This window comes from Carettochelys insculpta, chromosome 4 (genome assembly GCF_033958435.1).
Source record: "Carettochelys insculpta isolate YL-2023 chromosome 4, ASM3395843v1, whole genome shotgun sequence".
Classification (NCBI taxonomy): Eukaryota; Metazoa; Chordata; order Testudines; family Carettochelyidae; genus Carettochelys; species Carettochelys insculpta.
In genome coordinates this window covers 20,269,050-20,290,680 of record NC_134140.1, presented here as the reverse complement: position 1 = coordinate 20,290,680, position 21,631 = coordinate 20,269,050, and the positions used below count along the sequence as shown (strand labels likewise).

The window sequence follows — 21,631 nt, the reverse complement described above, 5'->3', positions numbered from 1 at the left end:
TGTTAACATGGGAGAACTCCCTCTTGTCGGCTAGTGTGTCTTCACTACAAGTACTACAGCAGCTGTGTTGATGCAGGTTTGTAGCATAGACCTGCCCTGAGAGCCTCTGTGTAGACAAGTCCTTATCTCCTGAATTCTGGAAAGCAAGTCTATCAGGAACAGTAAAAAAAAAAAAAAAAAAAAAAAAAAAAAAATTCACTGTGTCCCTCTAACATGTAAACAGTACTAGAGTTTACATGCACCTGTATACAGTCCAAATGTTTTCACCTGTTTTCTCAACAGGCCTTGCATTTGGATCAGCGTAAAGAACAAACACGTTTTTATTGTAACCTTTTAAAGTGTATTCAGAACTTACTTTTTAAATAAACAGAAAATAGCATACATCAATTTATAGTTTATTTTCTCTAATTTTAATGTGCAATATTGTCAGCAAATGCCTTTAAATTTAAACATACATCTAAAATTATATTCTTTCCTTTTACTTTGAATACAGCTACTGTTGATGTTGGGCTCCAAGCACTGATGCCCATCATAGCCCTGAAACCATAAGACAACATCATAGGACTTGTGTGGTATGCCCATTACCTTTATCCTTCCTTTGTCAGGCTGGCCTAATCTGAAATTATATGGAGACAGACTGATGTGAATGACAAGCCTGCATACAACATGCATGTGACAAAGCAGTACAGATACCCTTAAATCATTTCCACAGCATTCATGTCCCCCTAACTTTGATATCTGACATACCGTAGAAGCTCTTCAGGGTAGGAACACTAGTCATGCTTTTGAATTAATGGATACTTTAAGGTAACAGGCACAAAATTTCTACCTGAATTCTCAAAATTACGTAAATTAGCACATTGGATTTCCACACCTTTTCCAGATTCTTTGGTGCAGTGTTTGTCCTAACAGCAGGTAGGTACTCCTGATTCTCCAGTTCCACCAGGGAGTTACCTAAATAGAGAATTACCTGAATACTTTTCTGCTTTGTATCCTTTAAAAATACCTCCTTGTTATAACACACTGATGTCAGTTTAAAACTACAGAGCAAAGAGTAAAACATCTGCCCCTTGCTATCCTCAGCTGGTTCCTGGTTTTAGTGCACAGTGGTCTCTATACTTTTAAATAAGGTTTAGTTTTCTTAAAACAGTAACTCAGCTGCCCCCAACAAAGAACCAATGGGCAAAATCCTAACAATCTCTTTAGACTGCTTATTGCTATATTTATTGGTCATGATACCTGAATGTTTCTTGCACTCAGGAAGCATGATGCATGTATACAGTTTCATCATGAGAGCTCTGCAATACCTTAAGACTTCAGTTTGCTGCTCTTGGAGGATTGCCTTTACAGTGTTAGTGGCATAACCACCTTACGTGGTGCACAAAGCTAACTGTAATAGTCTAAAAATGACAGGATGAAATGCCCCTGAAGTAGAATTTACACAGACTAGATTGGGGTGAACTTTCATCCTGAAGGTTGACTTTTTTTTTTTTTTTTTTTTAATTTAACTGAGAGATGTGCATTCAGTAGTAAAAGCATTCATGGCAATTAGTGAATCTCAGCTGATATCCTTTCCTGCTAAAATGGATTTTCCGCAATGGGAAGGAATATTCATAAGTAAGAATTCATGAGTGCCAGGTGCACGAGTGCTTTTTTTGAGGGGGACATCCTGAAGTGGGCAGAAAGGACTGAAAAGAGAGATCTTTGATGCAACCTCAGCTGACAGCGTGTTGAACTGCAAATAGAAACTAATTTGCATTAATGCAACTTGTTTTAGTATCAAGTAAAGGGTATTTTCAAACTTCTCTATTTCAATCAGGGCAAGGGGAGAAAAAAATGTTACTTGAGAGAAAGAACTTTACTGATCAAGTGATGTCTGCCCGATACATTTTAAAAATTCAGACAAATACAAGCGTCTCAAAAGAGGCAGCACTTTATGAAAAGAGCAGGCCTGTAAGGTCAAACCTCAGTTTTCAATAACTTATCAATCTGCTTTTCACAAATGCTACAAACTATTTCAAGACACTCTAAATGAAAACATTTATCAATTTCCATTGGGTTTTAGAACATATTAAATATGGCTTGTTTTAGTTATCTGCAACACCAGATTTACATCTAGCAATATATTTATACAATATTTTATACCTCAGGTGTCAGTGAAAACCTTGAGTTTAATTTCCAAAGCAATCTGATTTCACATATTAAAAAGGGATATGGTCAATCTTGGCCAAACATATAAAAAAATCAAACTGGATGACGGCAATTTCTTAAAGACACCTGACCATAACTTTTTGAATGGGCACTGGAAACATGACCATCTAATAGTCTGTTTTGCTGTCAGGAGGTAGAAATTAAGCCATAAAGAACAATGTCAGCTTTGAAGGATGTTACCAGAATTGTGTAGATATATATAAATATCAAATACAAAAATCAATTTTCATTCCAAAAGAAGAACAGGACAAAAATGTACACCAAATGAAATGTCAAATTTTAGCTTTACAATTTATCTGAAGAAAGAATTGGCTGCATCCCTTTTGGCAGGAATAAGAAGTAGGATGCCTGAACATCCCATAAAATGCCAACAATAGTACTGATGAGAGGGAATTTATCACGTTGGATTCATCCATTTGTCACATGTTGACTCCTTAGCTTAATACGCTCCTTTTGTTGGTTGGAAGGTTTCTATGGCCAAGTCCCAGTTGATTCGTTTAGAAAACATCAGAAACTGAAATGGCCAGCCTCCATCATGTGGAGGCATACTGGCCAATCATGCAATGGTTATTTATGAGATTAAAAATATGCAAGATGTATACATTTGAGATACAGAAAGTATATTCATCTATGGTGAAGACATAACTACCAGATGCTTCAAAAATATATTAAAATCTATTTTAAATTTTGGAAAATAGCTTAGAAAAATATCTTCACTTACAGTCGCATATAAAAACTGGCTAGCATGTGGGTTTATAGTATAAAACTATCACTGGGGGGGGCTACAAAAGGGACTAGTGAATTATACTTAATTGCAACCTGAGGGCATTAGAGTTCCCAGCCCTAGCAAGTAGTCTCTCTCCAGAAATGTCAGATCGCCAGTATAAGTCAAACCTTAAACAATATCTTTGTTAATAAACCCTTTCTGAACTTCAGTTTGTTTTTAAGAAGTCAGAGAGCTGTGGCCCAAAAAAGACAAATATGCCAAAAATCAAAGGGCAGACGTAACTCTAGGTAGTAAACTCTGTCAAAAAGTTAGAAACAGGAAAGTCTATGATTTTTTTGAAGCCCTTACTGTCCATTTCCTACCTGTCAGAAAAGGAAATGACATCACTGGGCAATTCCTATGTAATCAAATTATGGGCAAAAGCAACCATTTTTGGTCTAAGAATTGGAATTTGTTTAAATCCATGGGTTTAATAAATACAAATATACACATTTGTATACATTAAATGTAGTCAAGAGTATAATTACATATACATTATATACACAAATACATCCAGTATATGCTTCTCTTGATAACACTATCCAGATATTGAGTGTTACCAACAGGTGTTAATGAGAAAATGTAATGAAGTTAAATATAGCAATGCAGCTCAGAACCAAGGCACTGCTTTTCTATACTAAAGAGCTTCAGCAGCTACAGTTAAGGAAAAACACTGCCCTAGATTTCCCCATGTGCAACCAACTAAAATGGATGGCTTGCCTGAAGTATAAGGTCAAAGCAGAAACTGGCCCTGTATAGAATTGGAGAATTCTTGAATTTGTGGATGTTTATGCTGTGTTTGGGTGTAAACAATGTTGTAGGCAACTAATAAAAGTGGTTGTATAATCTAACACCTTTATCAACCCCAAAGTAGACCAGATTAGATTTCTGATTCTTAACTGTCAACATAAATTTGTTACTGGAAGAGAGAGAGAGAGAGAGAGTGGTTTATATCAAATGACTCCATGATTTCTGTTAGTAAAAATGAAAAAAAACTAGATAAATATTGGCTTCTAGGAATTTGAATCGTTTTTCTCTCTTAAAACATACCCATGCAGCAGGTAAGATCAGCACTGCATAAGGGCTAATTCAAGATATCTATTCCCCTCTCCTCTCCATATCAAAATAAAGAAACTGAAAACAAGCTATAGTCAAATGGATCACAAAAATGTCTTAACACAGTATCAACACAAACTAGCCAATATATTCCAGTTTTTAAAGCGTTAATGTACAAAAACGTGAAATGTAGAACATGAATGTAAACTGTACATTAAGATGGATTTCAAAAATGAACATGAATTTGAGCACACAAGGAGGAAATGAAGACAAGACAGATGTCAAAACATTCATTAGTGGCTTTTTGTTCATTTCAAATTACAGCACAACTCATGCACCACACATTTTACAATTTTACATACTTTACATGATATAGAAATATTTAAGTTAAAATTTCTTTTACCGATATATTGTTCTCAATTTTTAAATCCTGAGAAGAAAAAAAGAGAAGTGTAGTTATGTATGTGCACTACATATCCCATGCCACCAACACATACCACAGTATATCAGAAAGTCCAGAGAGAAGAATTACATGCTGGGAGTGCTAGTCCTGAAAACAGGTTTCTCTTTTCCTTGTTCGGGAGAGACATTAGGAAACACTTTCTGATCTATACTAACCCTGACAGTGTGTGTGTATATATACAGGTATATATATACAAACACATGAAATATAAAGATTTGTAATGACTGCAGATTTGCACTGAGAGAGTATTTCTGTCAGTTTCAATACCAGATGCAACACGGTGACTTAAGTTGAACAGCAGGAAGAAGAGTAATACCTGGTTATCCTACATATAGTACTTGCCCACCTATTTTACAGTTAGTAGTTTAGCCTCAAGTTAGTCCCAAACATTATTTAAAATGTGTGCATATTTCCATGTAGTACAGCTACCCACTGCTAACAAGAATGTTCCTATTACACCATTCATGTGTTTCTCTGTGATGCAGAGTACTTCTCCATGCAAACAAGTGTGAGGAATGAAACATGCACTTTTATTGCAGAAGCAAATGCCAGCTGCTTTCTGCACCTTTATATTTCTCTAGATGTTCATACCAGATTCCAACCAACACCACAACATTTAGCATGATGTGAGCTTGTGAACATTTTTTAAGCAAGTTAGCAGGCGGTGATATGGGCTTCCTGGTGATGCTACCATCTCAAACACAGACTGAAAGGCCCGTCGATCTAATTCCTCATCTATCTGGTGTCTGTAAAAGTCTATGGCCACCAAACAGAAGAGGTTAACGTCCACTTGCTCCGATTTTCCCATTCTGCTGATAATATGTGGAAGACTGAGATAGCAGTTAAGGGCATAGTAATGAGGTAAGAGACAAATTTTAAAAAGTTTGACACAAAATAACACTGTCTTCAAAAGCCATTTCCAGATAAATTGCATGTTTTTGCTTTCCCAATATGTAATTCTAAGTTCAAGTCATCTGCAAGTAGCTATTAAGCTGCCACTGAAGCCTTGTATTTTAGTTGTATTTCTCAGAATGCTTTCATGCAACTTCCCCATTATTGTCAAGTATCAGAGGGGTAGCCGTGTTAGTCTGGATCTGTAGAGCAACGAAGGGTCCTGTGGCACCTTATAGACTAACAGAAAAGTTTAGAGCATGAGCTTTCGTGAGTTAACTCACGAAAGCTCATGCTCTAAACTTTTCTGTTAGTCTATAAGGTGCCACAGGACCCTTCGTTGTTCCCCATTATTGTGAGCTTAAAATGAGTTTGTAGGAATACTTTCCACTTGCTAAATTATATATTAGTAGAAACAAACTTTCACTGTAAATGCAGTTCTGCACTACTTAAAGATAAACAGAACTGCCAGTGCACAGAGCCACAAAAATAATTACAGAAAGCACTTGCATATCTGGCAGCCCTAAGAGGTTGCTGGATATTCAAATATAGGGATATACCTAGCAATGCATACCAACACTAAAGAAAAACAAGAATAAATATTAAAAAACAAACAAAAATGTATGCAGAGTATTTTACTTACTAACAGTAGTTATAAAACATACTTTGTTGCTGTATTTATTTGTATTTACTTTCACTACATACTGTACTTATGGAAAACAAGTAAAACTTACTTATGGCTAAAATGCTGGTTACTCAAGAGTACCAGATAGAATGTTGGATATGAAGGAGTTTACTGTATCAGGGAAATGTAAAACACAATGGAGAAATTTAAACCACAATTGAGAAATTTTCATTTTAAGACTGCTTAAGAAATCTTATCTTCAGGGCTGACTTTCTTGAGGAGTAACACTTTTTAAGGAGAGAAGATTTTTCTATTAAATTACATGTGCCACTCCATCCTTGAACTACTTGTTCCAACTACTTAGGAGAATATTAGCCTATTGCCATTTTAAGATTATTGTGATTTGCTGCCTTGCAGAGGAATGTTTGCTAGGGACTTTTTTGTGGGAGAGATGAGGGGAAGACAGTGCTGCAAGGAGGGGAAGCACACAGATGAGGATGTTCTTTTAGAGTATTTTACCAACAGCATGGCATAATGCTTATGACTTTTTCTTAATAAAAACCACTTTGAAAATATCTGGTAAAAAGTTCTAAATATTATATCATTGATAATTTGTTCCCTGCAATAAACTGCTTCTTGGTGTCACAAATCTGCTTCTCAATCTTTATATAAAGTTTACACCCCTAAAAGAAAGATTTTTAACTCCCCTTAGAATATATGTAAGCCATAGGACTGAACCTGACATACTGCTAAAAAACAAAAAAAAAAAAATCAACTTTATGTGACATTTAAATAATTTATGCTTTACATTACAGAATAAAGACATAAATCATACTGCTACTAACAGTTTGTGCCAACTGGCATCCACTCTTGGCAAGTCAAACAACTGAAGCGTCAGTCAAGGCCAGAAGGGACCACCATGACCAGGCAGTCTGATCTCCTGCATAATACCAGTTAGACCTTTTAGCCCAATAGTTGTACATTAACTACTGAACAGGCATGAAGAATGAACTATGCCACTGTTTCTGGACATGGCTCCACTTGGTAAAATCTGATACTCCAGCAAGGCATTGTGGACAAGGACTATTTAGTGCTCCACAGGTGGTCAATGAAGGCCCACAGGTCAGGGAACTGTGGCACAAGAGAGAGGACTGCCCTGCCTCCAGCTCCCCCTCCAGCTGGCTGTGGCTGCTGGGCTCCAACCAAGACCCTACCACAAGCAGTCTAGTCCTGACCAGACTCCTGCCATGAGACAGCTGGCCCCCACCCCATCCTGCCTTGCCCCTGTGGCCTGCCACACATCAGGCCGTATCCCTATCCCCCACCCTCAACCTGGGCCTGCCACATTCCTCATCCAGCCTTGTCAGCCTGACCCTGGCTCCAGTGTTTCCCCACACCCAGGCAAGAAGAGCGAGCAAGGAGTCTTCTCTACTCATTGTCGTCCCAGAACACCCTCCTCCAGCTCAAACCTTTCCTGACCCCAGCCCCGGCCTACAGCCTGTATCCTCAGCTGGACCTCACATCCCTTTGCACCCAAACCTTCTGCTCTAGCCCCGAGTCCCTTATCCCTGGGCCCACTCCAGAGTCCACACCTCCAAGCCAGAGCCCTCACAACCTCACATGCCAACCCTCTACCCAAGCATGAACCTCCTCTGAGGCTATGAACCTCTTGGGCCTACCCTGACACATGAATTTTGTCATGTGAACCAATAAGAAGGTGCTGTGTCACACATCATCCCTGCATTGGGGCACATAAAATTCATTTTGTTCGGAGTGAGAAAAATGAGAAGGAACACTGTTGCTGACCAAGGTGTACTTGTTAGCGAGATGAAGGGAGGATTTATCAATCCCCTGTAGAGAAGTGCTAAACCCACATACAAACTGTTTAGGATACATCGCTGAAACCCACTGAGTGGTGGAAGCGCTGACAAAAAAGCAGGAGAGACTCCACATTGCCATTGCAACAGGTGTTCTTTGTGTGAAGTTGGACAGAGATAGCATCACCCAATCACGGACCATTGATGACTGTCCAGTGGTATGTAGCGTCTGAAAAACCTGCAAAAATTACAATATTTAATGTTCTAATGTCTTATCCCACATTAATGACCATACATAAAACATACTGCAAACATGTAAGCCTAGAAGAGGATCCTACAACTCCAAACCTTTGAAGCATTTTACCCACTAACATGGGCAATTTAAGTAAGTGTAAGAATATTTAAATCTTTAAGATTAGATTTGGCGGTCAGAATTGAGTAGTTGGATATGCCTACAAAACTCCATTTGCGTACATTGTGGTAGATAACTATCTAAATATAATTTAAGTAAGACATTAAACAGCGGAGCCTTCAAATAATTGTGTGATTAATTTGTACTTCAGATGTTGGGGAAACAGTTACCAAGTGATTACATCCAGACTAGCATTACAGTTGAGGGGACTATGCTTCCCAATCTGTTTCAAATGTGTTACTGAAGAACCATTAAGATGTGGTTATGCATACAGGATAAAAAGTGGGAGGGGAATCTCAGAGTACTGCTTACCATAGATCGTGTATTAGGGACTGGGACAAAGCACAAGACAATCCCAAAAATGACTTCTGAAGATGGGCTCCTTGGGTAGAAAAGTGGGGATGGAGTGGGCTGCTCAAATAAATCTGCTTCTCCGTGCCCCCCCAGGTCCGCCCCCCCGCCCCACCAAAAAAAAACAAAAACAACCAACCAACCAACCACAAAAACACTAGCAAGAAGTAGTGGTGGGCTTGGAGACCCAAAGTCTTCTAACCATATGGCAGTAGGAAACAAAAAATTCTGAAGAGTGAACGGTTTTATTCTCGGATAATTGATATCTTAGTACCAAGCTTGTAGCCTAGTGGTTATACTTCTAAGGACCTTCTAGATAGGGTCTGTATATACCATGCCAAATGAACTTTAAGAAAGACACTGAGTTAGAGGAAAGTCAGGATGTTCCTGCTGTGGAGTGCCTCAGAAAAAATAATGCCTATGGAGAGATGAAGGCCAGAGGATTCAGCACCAGGACACTAGTGCCAGGTTGTCTCCTTAAGAAATATTCAAAGAAAGCTGGTTAAGGCTAGCTTGATAATGAGGAGATCTGGGACACACTCACATATTCATAACAGTCTGCTTCCAATTTACTTAGGAACTAGGACGACCACGGATTTTACCCTCTTTGGAATATCATGGACACTTAAATCTTTAAATGGGATCTAGAGAGAGACTTGCAAACCTAAATGAAGATCTTTCCCTTCATTTATGGCTGGCATACAAACTAATTTTCTAGCCTAAACTGACAAATTAGAGATAAAGCTGATTCTCTATCATGAACAGGCTTCTTTTCTTTCCTCAACCAGAGGCCATAATGTGAATAAGAGTGTATAAATAGTTTCGTTGCATTTCCTGACTCTTAAAATAAAATCTTCCTGACTTTCTGTTATGCATTTAGTATTGTAGGAATGTAGACTCTTCTCTGAATTTTACTATTTCCTAACGGTAAGTTTGGTTTATTTCAACTTGCATAAGTACTTGAGAAAAGACGTTCAGGTCTCTTTGAATCAATTAAAATGGAATTTCTAATTTCACTCTCAGTGTAACAGTATGAGCATGTAGTCTGTTTACTAAAACAATTAGCTCAAAATAGACACACTGCTGGTTTATTTGGCTAGTCATTTTTATGAAGTTCTGCACCAGAATTATATGTACTATGACATGACATTTACTATGAACTACATTAAAAAAAAATCAGAACGTTGCCATTTTCACATTCAGCTCAATGTCACAAGTGGAATTTTCTAATGTCAGGAATAGAAAACTTCAGAAGAGATTTAAAATCATTCTTGCCAGATATGATTGACAAGACACCAGCAATCGTATGTATGCCCAGAGTCCTAATTACCTATGTTAAAAAAGTGAACAGATTTGCACCAAAAGTATATTTATAAAAATCAATTTAAAATTACTTTACCTTGTAAACTACCGTGGCCATGAATTGTGGGTATGGCTGCTGGTTGGATAAAAATTCTCCAATAACTTTGTTCATTACATCCTGTGGAGGGAAAAAGTCATCTAGGAACTGAGGGAGAATCCGTGCCACTACTCTAGCTTCAAAAGGAAATCCTTTCCGGATCCTAAAACAAAAAATAGAATTCATATATTTAACCATTTTAATTCAACAGAACATTCATGTTTAGAACCTATGATTTTTTTCCTGTTTATCCTGGAGGCAAGAAGGATATAAAAGAAAACATTTATTTCCAACGTACAAAGATCTGTGGGTTCTTCTTTAGGACTGAGATTTAACCCTGAGCCAACTGACAATCCAGTTCTTCCACAGATGCATAATATTTAACTTTTGACTGTTGATTTTTTAAATGATAATCATGGAGTAAGCAAAGCTGTAGAAAAAAATAACTCACTCCACACTTCAGTGCCACACTAAGTCTGATGTGCATTTCAAAACAAATTCTGAAAAGTTCATGCAGCAGAAATACTAAGAAGATGCTAAGTATCAGAGAGGTAGCCGTGTTGGTCTGTATCTTCAAAAACAACAAAGTCCTGTGGCATCTATAGACTAATAGATATTTTGGAGCATAAACTTTTGTAGGCAAAGACCCACTTCATCAGAACAAAGAAGATGATGCTGCTGTCTGTATGTAGGGGAATGCGTTAATATTGTTGACAATCTGAGAAACGAAATTTGTAAGTAAAAGTTTTTCATTTTCATTCATAGCATCTCCGCTTGCTGACAAAAAGAGAAAGAACAAAAAATGTTACGTTGGGGTTGAAGAAAAAGCAAGGAAATGAAGGTTATTTTCTTCAAAGGTTATTTTTAATGAAGAATCACTGACTGGAGAACTTTCCTGACAAAGGTTGCATCTATTGAGTCTTCCAGATGAAGCTCATGATGTCCTGGTAAAAGCAGATATGTACCACCATACCACTGATTTCCTCCAATAAGATATGCCCTGTCTATTTAAAGAGGGTTTATCTTATGGAGGTGTTCACTGCCATTCAGGACTCACTTATGAAGTCTTAAAAGGCAGTATTATTTAGAGCGCTGTTTCTTAAACTATGTTCCGTGGAACTCACAGGTGTACTGCAAGCATTTGAGAAAAATACATTGATAGTATATATTTTCTGTTATTAAAACCAGATATGTTACTTCTTCATTGTTACAATACCTGATTAAATTACTTTATTTTGTTTTTGCTGTATACTTTGCCTCCCACCCACCCTCCCTTTTGGTCTGATGCCTATTTTTTTTTGGAAGAATAATTTTCTTTGGTATTCTGAGGTCTCAAAATGTTTAGGAAACACTGATCTAGAGCATTTAGTGTTGGCATAGCTGTTCCCACTAAAGTACAACGCCCCCTGAACTTAATGGGAACAGTTAAATGCTTGCTAAATGTTTGACTAATTTGATCCTTTATGCTACAGCACTTAATACATCTGGAGATCATCAGTTTAGAGCAGGAGTTCTTATATTTTCCATTGTGTGGGAATTGTTTTGTGACTCTCCCAGTTGTGAATGTTCACATAAAAAATTAGTTTATTTTAAGTTGTCTTTTAAACATACCAGTTTTAAAAGAAATGGGTCCTTTCTCGGTCTGTTTGTTATGTTACGAGAACTTGGAAAGAGGTTTTACTTTTTTTTTTTTTTTAATTTGAGAAATACTGCGATACTTCAGATGTATTGACCAAAATTGACTTTCAAGGGGACTTAGGAGCCCTAAGTCATTTCTGAGACTAGGACTCAAGGACTATCCTGTGGGAACTGATCAATATTTGGAATTCCAGAGTTCCATAGGGGAAGACTCATTTGTTCTTGTACCAATAAACCAATTGTTTCCATACCTGGAGTAGACTCATAGCTGATAGAGTAGGGAAGAATGATATAGGGAGGGACAATCTGGATCATATTTTTATATACCTTCTATTTTTATAAGCCTTCTCGACCCAAGATCATCCTTTTAAAATCTAGGCAGTCAATTTTAGAGATGTCTGAATAGGACGTAGAATGGGGGTACTAGACAAAAGGCTGGCTTTGGGAAAGATGACGGTAAACTGCAGATATTTCCATTAAATACCAATACCATAGTCATCTTGACCTATTTGAGGGAGGCTGGGTTTTCTTGACTATTTTGTGAATTCTCCTGATCATCTGTAGGGAGGCACGTGGCAGATAGGGTTTTTTCCCCTTGAGAAAAAGTCGGGAAATTTTGAGATTGTTTCATTGGTGAACTGTTCTGTTTTCAGAGCACTGAAAGATTAAGTGAGATTAGAACTGGAAACTTCAGGGAACCACTTCAACTGAATAAACTTCCTGCATGTTTAACAAGTCTTCTTTGGGGGTGGTTGTGACTTAAAAAATGGGCTGCAAGGCACTACAGATAGTGTCAGTTTCTGGATGCTGCTCAGACCATCCCATTCCTTATAACGACCAATGTAAGCTACTGAGAAGTTGCATGTCATTCATCTGCTGTAGGAGTACCTTGTGTCCCAACCTCTGATCAAGGCCCTGTTGTGTTAGACACTATAATAACTTAAAACAAAAATACAGTTCCTAATCTCAAGGAATTTGCAACTTAAATAGCTGATATAGTCCCATAAGGGGAACATGTAGATGCTGAACAGGTTTCTGAATCTCAGAAAGCTTGCACTCAGAAGTGAATTTTATAAAAGTATACTTTTTAATAGTTCTCCATATATTCATAACCTCAAGTGGCATTCCAGTCCTTTGTAATGGCATACAGTACGATGACTTTATGCCACCAGTGTCAAAAGTACAATTTTCATCCAGCCGTCCAAGTGAACTTGAAATGACTGTGAAAAATATAACATTTCTTTCTAATTTCATTATCAATAAATAGGATAACAGTACAGTTAATTTTTACTTAGAGATGATCATTCAAATATTTTACACAAGTATCACCAAATGTGGTAATGCATGTATTGTAGGTAATCAGAAGCATTTATTTTGCATAAAATTACTATAGATAAGTTCAGAGGAATAGCAGTGTTAGTCTGTAGCTTCCTATTTACATTCTTGTAGGCCTGTGTTGGACCCAATAGCTCTAAGGACATTGTGTACATTATTGGTACTGCACTTTTAACAAACAGCACAGTAATTATGAGCAATACCATTTTAAAACTCACAGAATAGTAACCAACAAACTGAGTCAATGCCAAAACGTGAGGCTTTTAATGCAGTCTATGCTACAGGTCTTGTTTTCTTACCTATCAAAAAGAACAGACACCCGTTCCATAGCCACAATAACAGACTCACTGTCAGGAGCTGTGGGATTGCTATCTGTTGCTCGACTTGGGCTGATTTTCTCTTTTCCTAAGCAGAAACAAGAAATTTTATAGTAAGTTCACTACAGAAATACAGGAATAATTTAAAAAGTTAGTCAATAATCTGTAAACATTTGTTTACTTTTCTGAAGAGAACTCTAGAAGAGCTAGCCATCACTAAAAACAGGTATTTAAAACAGAGCACAAATAATTGAATAAAATCCACACCTGTATACATGCAGGTGAGCATCAACCCCAAGGCTGCCATAGCTCTATGGGGACTGTGCGTGTTCACTCTGTCTACGCTTAGTTTAACTAAAGATTCACTGTCTGGCCTAGAGAGTTGTTCTGAAAGGAGGAGTCGTTCTAATCCTCTCAGGACGCAATGATAAATAATAGATGGAGTTGATTCATCACTTCCAGACACCATTACTCCACACATCTGAAATAAGCAAGAAAGAAGTCTAAGAAACAAGTGACTGCATTCAACTAAACTCTGACACCAACATATCAATGCAGATACAAGAAAACAATTAATGTACAATTGTAACAAGAAGTGATTTAATCTCCTCAACCAACCTTTTGGGGGAAGGGAAAAAAGGATATTTTAATTTGTGTTCTTTGAGATGTTTTCTCCCGCTGTGTGCTTCATTATATGATGTGTGGGGACCATTGACAGGAGAATGGAAAACAGTCTGCGAGGGATCCACTACTGCACAGAGCAGCAACTTGTGCCTCCAAATGAGGGCTCATAAGATGGCCTGGCCCTGCCAACACTCAGTTCTTTTTTGACTATGAAGCAGAACCTCCACAAACAAGAGGAAGGAGGATGGAGATAAAGGATCCATAGGGACAAAACAACTTGAAAGATTCAAGTTACTGTAAGTTAAATAACCTCTCCACCTTCAAGTATATGTCCTTATGTGTGCTCTGCTGTAGAAGACTCTCAAGTAGTAACTCCACAAAGGGGTGGGAGCTGAGGAGGCAAGCCCAAGACAGTCCACAAAACTATCACCAAAGGTAGTATTTGGAGGTAGAACATCCCTGGAATGTACATAGGCAGATCTCTTGGCAGCATGAGGCTTTGCATAAAACAACAATAGACAGATCTTCTCATTAACATTATGCCAAAGAGACCTTAGAGAAGACATGAGGACAGATACAGAGTAACCTAATCTCTACGAATGGCAAAAAGTGACAGAGCTGCCATAAGAGCACTGAGTGAAACAATGGCTATAAGGAACAAAGCCTGGAGGAGGAGGCAGAGGAAAAAACAGGTATGTTGGTTCAAAGGAGCGTTTCCTCGGGACACTCAGGATGGAATTAGGTTACCACCAAGGAGCTGGGGACTTAGAAGAATCTGACCATATAACACTGGTAAAACTTGAGAAGCTCTTGATGTGTGGAAGGCTGGTCAAGTTTATTCTGACAGAGCTCACTGATTGACCTAATATCTTCAAGTCCAACAAGTATTGAAACTTTTGAAGAGCAGAACCTCTGATGCTGGCAAAGGCTGAATAGAAGTGTTTCCACTTCTGAAGATAAGGTTTGCAAATTCTGGATTTCCTGTTAAATAGGGGAATTGACTGCACATCTTCCGAACACATGAGCTCTAATAAAAGGTGGAAGAGCTCAGATTGATAATGAGGGTTCCAGATTTCTGTGATAGCATAGCCAAAATATGTTTGTCTGATTTCATGCACTATTACATATGTAATGTATAAGTAGAACGGTTTACAATAACAGAGCTCAGTTTTACATGTACCCTACCAGCCACTCTGATTAGCAAGGAGGACTAGTCTGATAGCATTAGTAGATATTCATCAGGTAAGCTGCCAGTATGTATACCAAGGTGAGGCAGGAAGGGACCAGAAAAGTCTTACTATGGTCTCTTATTCTAAGTTAATATCATTATTTACACTTTGGAATAACTGCTTAATCCTTACAAAAATAGTTTTTAGTAGTAGTACAAGGTAACTGTCAGTAAAATTTGTTTAGATTCTGTTTAAGTTCTACTTGATCTATAAAAAAATCTTTGCTTTGCAAGAAGTTTCACTCTTCAATCATTTACTGTTCTGTATGTGAATGAGGAATGCATAATCTGTTAACTAACAGAAGACGCCAGTACCAAATGGGGCAGAAGGTTTAGGATGAGGAAGACCAAAAGATGCCTGTCAGAATATCAGCACATGATGACAATGGCTGGAGAAGGGCAGATTGCTGACCCTAAAGCAGTCTGGCAAGGCAAAAATGTTAACAGGTAAGGGTGAAACCAGATGTGCCAATACTCCCTATGACAACCACTGAAATGCTGATGAAGGATAATGATAGGAAACCCCCAGTGATGATGATAGTCTAAAACTCCACTTAAGAAATAACAATCATACCAGCACATTGCAAAATCCAAAGACTCAAATGGGAACGTACAACTGTAAAACTAGAGAACATTGCCATGGTTCTATGCCTGCAGTCCTGCAAAACCTCAGTGCATATGCTTGCAACCAACAGAGCCCAGTTCCTCACTCGTGTTCAATCTGACTGGCCAGTAAAGTGACTCAAGCCACAACAGACCGGTAACAATAAGACCATCTGCAGTGTGCATGAGTGTGAGACTGAATGCCTGTCAACTACAAGACTGACCTCTGGCAGGATTTCATTCCTAATCTTTGATGTAAACTGGAGTAGTGGTGGACCAAACGAAAAAGGTCAGAAGAGAACAAGCTCTTTTAGACCCATCGGTGTTAAAACTAAGAAGAGAAATAAAATAAACAAAAGAAACTTGGAATAAATCACGATGTTAAGTAAGTGGGGACAGATAGCTCAGCGGTTTGAACATTGGCTTGCTAAACCCAGGGTTGCAAGTTCTATCATTGAGGGGCCATTTAGGAATGTGGGGCAAATAGATTTTAAAAAAAGAAATCTGTCAGGGATGGGGATAGATCCTGCAGTGAGGGCAGGAGACTGGACTCTGACCACTGCAGGTCCCTTCCAGCTCTATGAGATAGGAAAGGTCGGAAGCTGAGAATCAGTGTATGCTCAAGCAGCATGTGGTTGAGAAGGAATGGATGAGTGTTGTGTCAGCGTCACCTTATATGACCTTCTTTGGACGCAAAAGGGGCTGCTCTGCATAGGCATGAGCCCTGGGGGCATGCAAGCAAATCCTAGGCTGGAGCACCAATATATGCAAAGAAGAAAACATTTCATTTATAAAGCCTGTCAATAATCATCCACATACGAAGTTTTTCAAAAACTGCACCGCTTCAAGATAACATCAATCTTCTGTAACCTGGAGCACTGTGCAATATGTACCTGTATAATTCCTGCAGAGAATTCAGGCCCTACATCAAGCGGGTAATTCTCTATCAAGTAGAATGCTGCAGCACACGTCACTAAAATATGTTGCTGGTTGTGGACATTTACACAACTGTAAATAAGGAAGAAAGCAAATGGTTACATCAGTAAAGAAATGGTCACATACTATGGTTCATTTATAAGTGGTACAGACTTGTATTCCACAGAGGTGTGCATGTACCCAGCAAGTTGGACATCAAGAACCTTCCTACAATGCCCATGGAGTGGTGATGTTTGCACCCTGTGGCCATAGCCCCCTAGGTGAAGCAGTGCCCTTGCAATCCCCCTCAGTTCCTTTGCAGTGAACCTCCAAGGCCGTGTCTACATTTGCCTCCCGCTTCTGGAAGGGGCATGGCAATGGGCGGAGCAGAAAATGCAGATTAAAATATCTTGTGGCTCATCTGAATTCCCATGAGATCCTGCTTCTGGAAGATCCCCTTCCAGAAGCCAAAGCTGTGGTGTACATGGGATTTCTTCGAAAGGAAATAGGGGTCATTCTGAAGGAATGCTCCCTCCACCAATTCTACCTGGCCTCCGGGTATTACTTCGTATGGAGATTTAAATCACTGAAAATCCAGCAGCAGTTGCTGACATGACGCTCACCCTAGTACTTCAGGGTTACTCAGTGATAGTACAGCAGCAGGAGACACATGGCTTGAAGCCTAGTGAGTGAGGCATGCCTCAGCAATAATAAGGACAAAACTCTATATCTCAGTGAACTGTACTAACTGACTAAAAACTATATCAACTATATACCATATCAGAGGAAAGAGAGACTACTGAAAATGCTTGCCAAAGCAAAAGGAAGCGTTCCAGTGACCATCACACGTGGTAAGTAGTAACAGGCATCATGGAGGTCAGCTGGGCCTTTATCCTGGTGCTGTGATCACATGACACTAGAGGGCACTCAGCACACCCCGAAAAAGATACCACCGAGGAAAATGTTTTTCAAATTATGCTCAGAGCAAACACACAGCTACAATGGAACTGACATGGGCAAGCAATTGAAAAAGAAAAAGTTCTAACCCTTTATGACTGGTTGTCAACCTTTTTTCATTTGTATATCCCTAAAAAATTTCAGGTGGAGGAGCAGAGGCCCTTGTAAATCTAAGACAAATCTGTGGGAACCCAACAGTCTGTGGATCACAAATTGAAAACAACTGCTTTTTGATATTTAAATAAGGGAAGATTTTTAAGACAGTCTACTTAATTTTCAAACACTGATTTTTTTCTTCCTTCAAGTGGATTTACTTCTGCAAATCAAAGCTGAAGATGGTGGCAAAGGACACCAATAAGTATCTGCTGCTAATACAAATTTGGATTTATGGATAGAAATCTGTACTTTCCAATCTGAGAGTATTAAAATTTCAAAGTGGCTAAGGGACAGGTCAACATTATCCATGTAAAAACAAAAACTGACCATTCACCTCAATCTTGATATAAGCCACCTTTCTGAAGCTCAAAACTGAAATATAAAAGCTTCTTGTTCTTGCCTATGCACTCTATTTTCAATTGGAATAGAACCAAAAACAACAACATTGCAAGGAATATAATTAGTCTATTTCATCCTGGAATCCTCAAAATCGTCTCAAAAATCTTGTTTTACAGGATTGAGGGATCTGGATAATTCAAAATACTTCTAGATGTTTATTCTACAGTTCAAATTGTTCTTTGCTATAAAATTCTCCAGAATTTTAAATACATAACACGTACTGTGCTATCCCTCTCAAATTGGAAAGCAAATACTCGCAGATAATAGGAATGAGTTGCTTTGCTGTTTCATCAAGTAGGTCACACTCCAGGACGTAGAGAATTCCATGCAGAGCTCCAATCCGACTTGGCATATGGGTGCTGCGTAGTGTTGATTCCAACAGGCGGCTTACTGGCTCAGCTACAGCTTTATCCTAATGCACATTAACAAAACCTTAACATGAAAGCATTACTGGACCTATGCAGCATGATGACTAAATGCAAGTGGAAAAACTGTTGCTAGTGAACTGAAGAGCAGAAAATGTACTATGAAGAAGAGGTTTACATGAAACAGTACTTAGTACGTTACTCAGACAAAAAGATTTGAACAAGTTGGAAGATTGGTATATTCTTGCTTACAAATTTAATTAAACTAAAAAAATCTGTATAATTCTCAGTGTAAAAGCATCTTACTCACTGAGATCGTACCATTAAGTCAGAGCACACATTTTATCAGCTTTTGTAAGCTAAACAGTAAACCACTGAACCAAGATAATGTTGTCACACTTTTTCCTCTGATAATATATTTTCAGTTTAGGGAAAGCAAGTTAGTCTTATACGAATACCGACAGGTAAGAGAAGTTATGGATACTAAGCTAAGGATAGTAGGCATCCTTATATGTAGGCTTGGAGCTCCTAGAAATTTCTAAACTGTCCATGGTCCTCCAAACTATTGAACATGTGAAGAATGCTATTACATGAAAGAGATGGCTATGTGCCCAAGGTCTGTATGCACATAAGGCCCTAAGAAATTCACAGCCACAAAAAAATGCAGACCATAAAATCTGGTGTCCCCCCAGTAAAAATCTAGTCTTATTTGCTTTTACCTTTTGCTAAAGGTGTTTGATGGTGGACCAGCATTTCTCAAAATTTGGGTCCTTCCAGAAGGGAGTTGTGGGGAATCACAAGGTTAACTTAGACTCTGAGGGATCACAGTATTGCCACCCTTCCTTCTGTCCTGCCTTCAGAGCTGAGTGACAGGAAAGAGGCAACTGTTGGCCAGGTGCCCAGTTCTGAAGGCAGCACTACCAGAAGTAGTAAACAAATACAAGGTTAGCAATACCATACCATGCCTCACTCTTGTGCTGCTGACGTCAGAGCTGGGTGGCCAGAGAGTGGCACCTGCCCACTGAGGACCCAGCTCTGCAGGCAGCACTGAGGAGGGTCGAGGGGCAATACTATACCACATCATCCTTACTTCTGCACTGCTGCTGGCAGCTCTGCCTTCCGAGTCAGGCTCCCAGATGGCAAATGCTGCCTTCCAGCTGCCCACTTGGAAGGCAGTATTGCCATCTGCTACAGTAGTACAGAAGTTAGGGTAGCAGTATCCTAACGCTCTCTACAGTAACCTTGAGACCCCAGCCCTCCACCTCCCAAACCCCCAAAGAAACATTTTATTGGGTGAGGACCTCTACAATTACAACATCGTGGCATTTTAGATTTCAATAGCTGAAATCATAACATTTATAATTTTTAAATTTCTATGGTTGTGAAATTGGAAAAAAGGGACCATGAAATTGGTATGCTTTTACATACAGGGGTGCTTGGCATGCAAGCATTCTAAATAGCATCTACAGACAACATTACCATGGAGCTTCAGTCACTGGGACACACTATTGATGGTCCAGTGAAACAACTCTCTCTTATGCATGGAGAGCTGGCAGTCAGGACACTGCTTCCTCCTCACCACCTGTTATGTTTAGCCCCTAAGGCTGAACGTGTTAGAGAATTCTAACAGAAGCAGAAGAGTTTAGAAGGCGGGAATGTAGATTATTTATACTGCAGTAAAATCCAGAGGCCCCAGTCAAGGATCAAGACATCTCTATGTTAAGCACTTATAAACATGACAAGGTAGTCCATACCCCAAAGACAGCAAGTGAACAGAAACAGAGTTATCCACTCAGTGCAATGAGACAACACGGTTAAGAGCAGCACACTAGGGCCGTTTCTACACAAGCTACTTCCTTCGCAAGTGGCATGCTAATACAGGGAGCAAAAGATGCTAATGAGGCATGAATGCAAATTCCCCGCACCCCATTAGCATAACATCACATGATTTGGAGTCCAGAAGACTGTACTTCTGGACTCCAAAACGCCATGTAGAAGCGCGGTGGCTTCCAGAAGGAAGTCCTCCTTCTGGAAGCCCCTTGGTCCTGAAAATTTTTGAGAAGAGGCCTCCAGAAGGAGGACTTCCTTCCAGAAGCCTGCCCCCCTGGGGCTGCGCTTCTACACGGCGTTTTGGAGTCCGGAAAAACGGTCTTCAAGACTCCAAATCACGTGATGTTATGCTAATGAGGTGCAGAAAATTTGCATCTGCGCCTCATTAGCATCTTTCATTCCCTGTATTAGCATGCCACTCCCAAAGGAAGTGGCCTGTGTAGAAATGGCCACGATGTCTAACCATTTCCAGGCTTTCTGTATTCATCACAGCAATAAAAACTGTCAGGAGGAATTTAAAGGAAGGCAATGAAGCTACTTTTTATAAAAGTCTGAAGTGAAGTGTTCATGGCAACAGCTGTAGTTACAATGAGCTTCAAGAATGGAATGAGAATTTTAGTGGAGTCTGTTTGAACCTGCTACAGCTCAGGCACTTTCCACTGACAGGAGAAACAATGGTACCCTTCACTATCTACAGCTGATCATGGGAATATGGCCACTCACTTTTAGCATGGATGTAGCAATGGGTCTCCAAGCCTTTGCCTAGAATTCTAAGATCATTCTTTTTATAACTTCAAAAAATCCATTCTAAACTTCAACATACCTCACACAATGCAACTATCTAACCTCTTTGCAACCACTCTGTAGACTGATCTTTGCTCATCTTAGCAAAGATTCCCTTTTTGCTTTTGGGTGGTAACTGAAGGTGTCACATTTTATCTTTAAAACTCCAAATACTCTGGTAGTTGGCTATCAGAGAGATAGCCTTACCTTATCCCTTTGTCAAAGAAGTTAAAAATTACAAATGAGGCTCTTCCTGGACCAGAAGGCAGCTCTCAGTTTCAGAGTTTAAGGCAAGAAGGCAACATAAGATACAGACCAGGGGTATCCAACACAAGGCCCACAGGCCAGAATCCAGCCCATGGAGCCTTTTTATTCGGCTCATGGAGCCGGCAGCGGCGCCATTTTAAAAAGGTGGCTGAATGGCTCTGAGCTGCATGTGGCTCTTTAAAGAGCAATTTGCAGCTCCCACTTCTGCTGCATGACTGCTCCT

The 21,631-nt window shown here is 39.2% G+C and overlaps 1 protein-coding gene across 6 annotated transcripts in view; it reads right to left on the bottom strand.

The window, feature by feature from the left end:
• Window positions 1-384: 384 nt before the first annotated feature.
• Window positions 385-21,631, bottom strand: part of HTT (huntingtin) — a 168,339-nt gene continuing 147,092 nt past the window's right edge. For all 6 annotated transcript variants that reach the window (XM_074992401.1, XM_074992396.1, XM_074992397.1 and 3 more), the window contains 7 exons: window positions 18,385-18,575; window positions 16,630-16,744; window positions 13,549-13,762; window positions 13,264-13,369; window positions 9,992-10,154; window positions 7,907-8,067; window positions 385-5,326 (listed from right to left, as the gene is read on the bottom strand). In XM_074992401.1, the coding sequence (XP_074848502.1) occupies window positions 5,113-5,326; window positions 7,907-8,067; window positions 9,992-10,154; window positions 13,264-13,369; window positions 13,549-13,762; window positions 16,630-16,744; window positions 18,385-18,575 (1,164 nt within the window). In that variant the 3' untranslated portion in view covers window positions 385-5,112. The remainder of the gene's footprint in view (window positions 5,327-7,906; window positions 8,068-9,991; window positions 10,155-13,263; window positions 13,370-13,548; window positions 13,763-16,629; window positions 16,745-18,384; window positions 18,576-21,631) is intronic.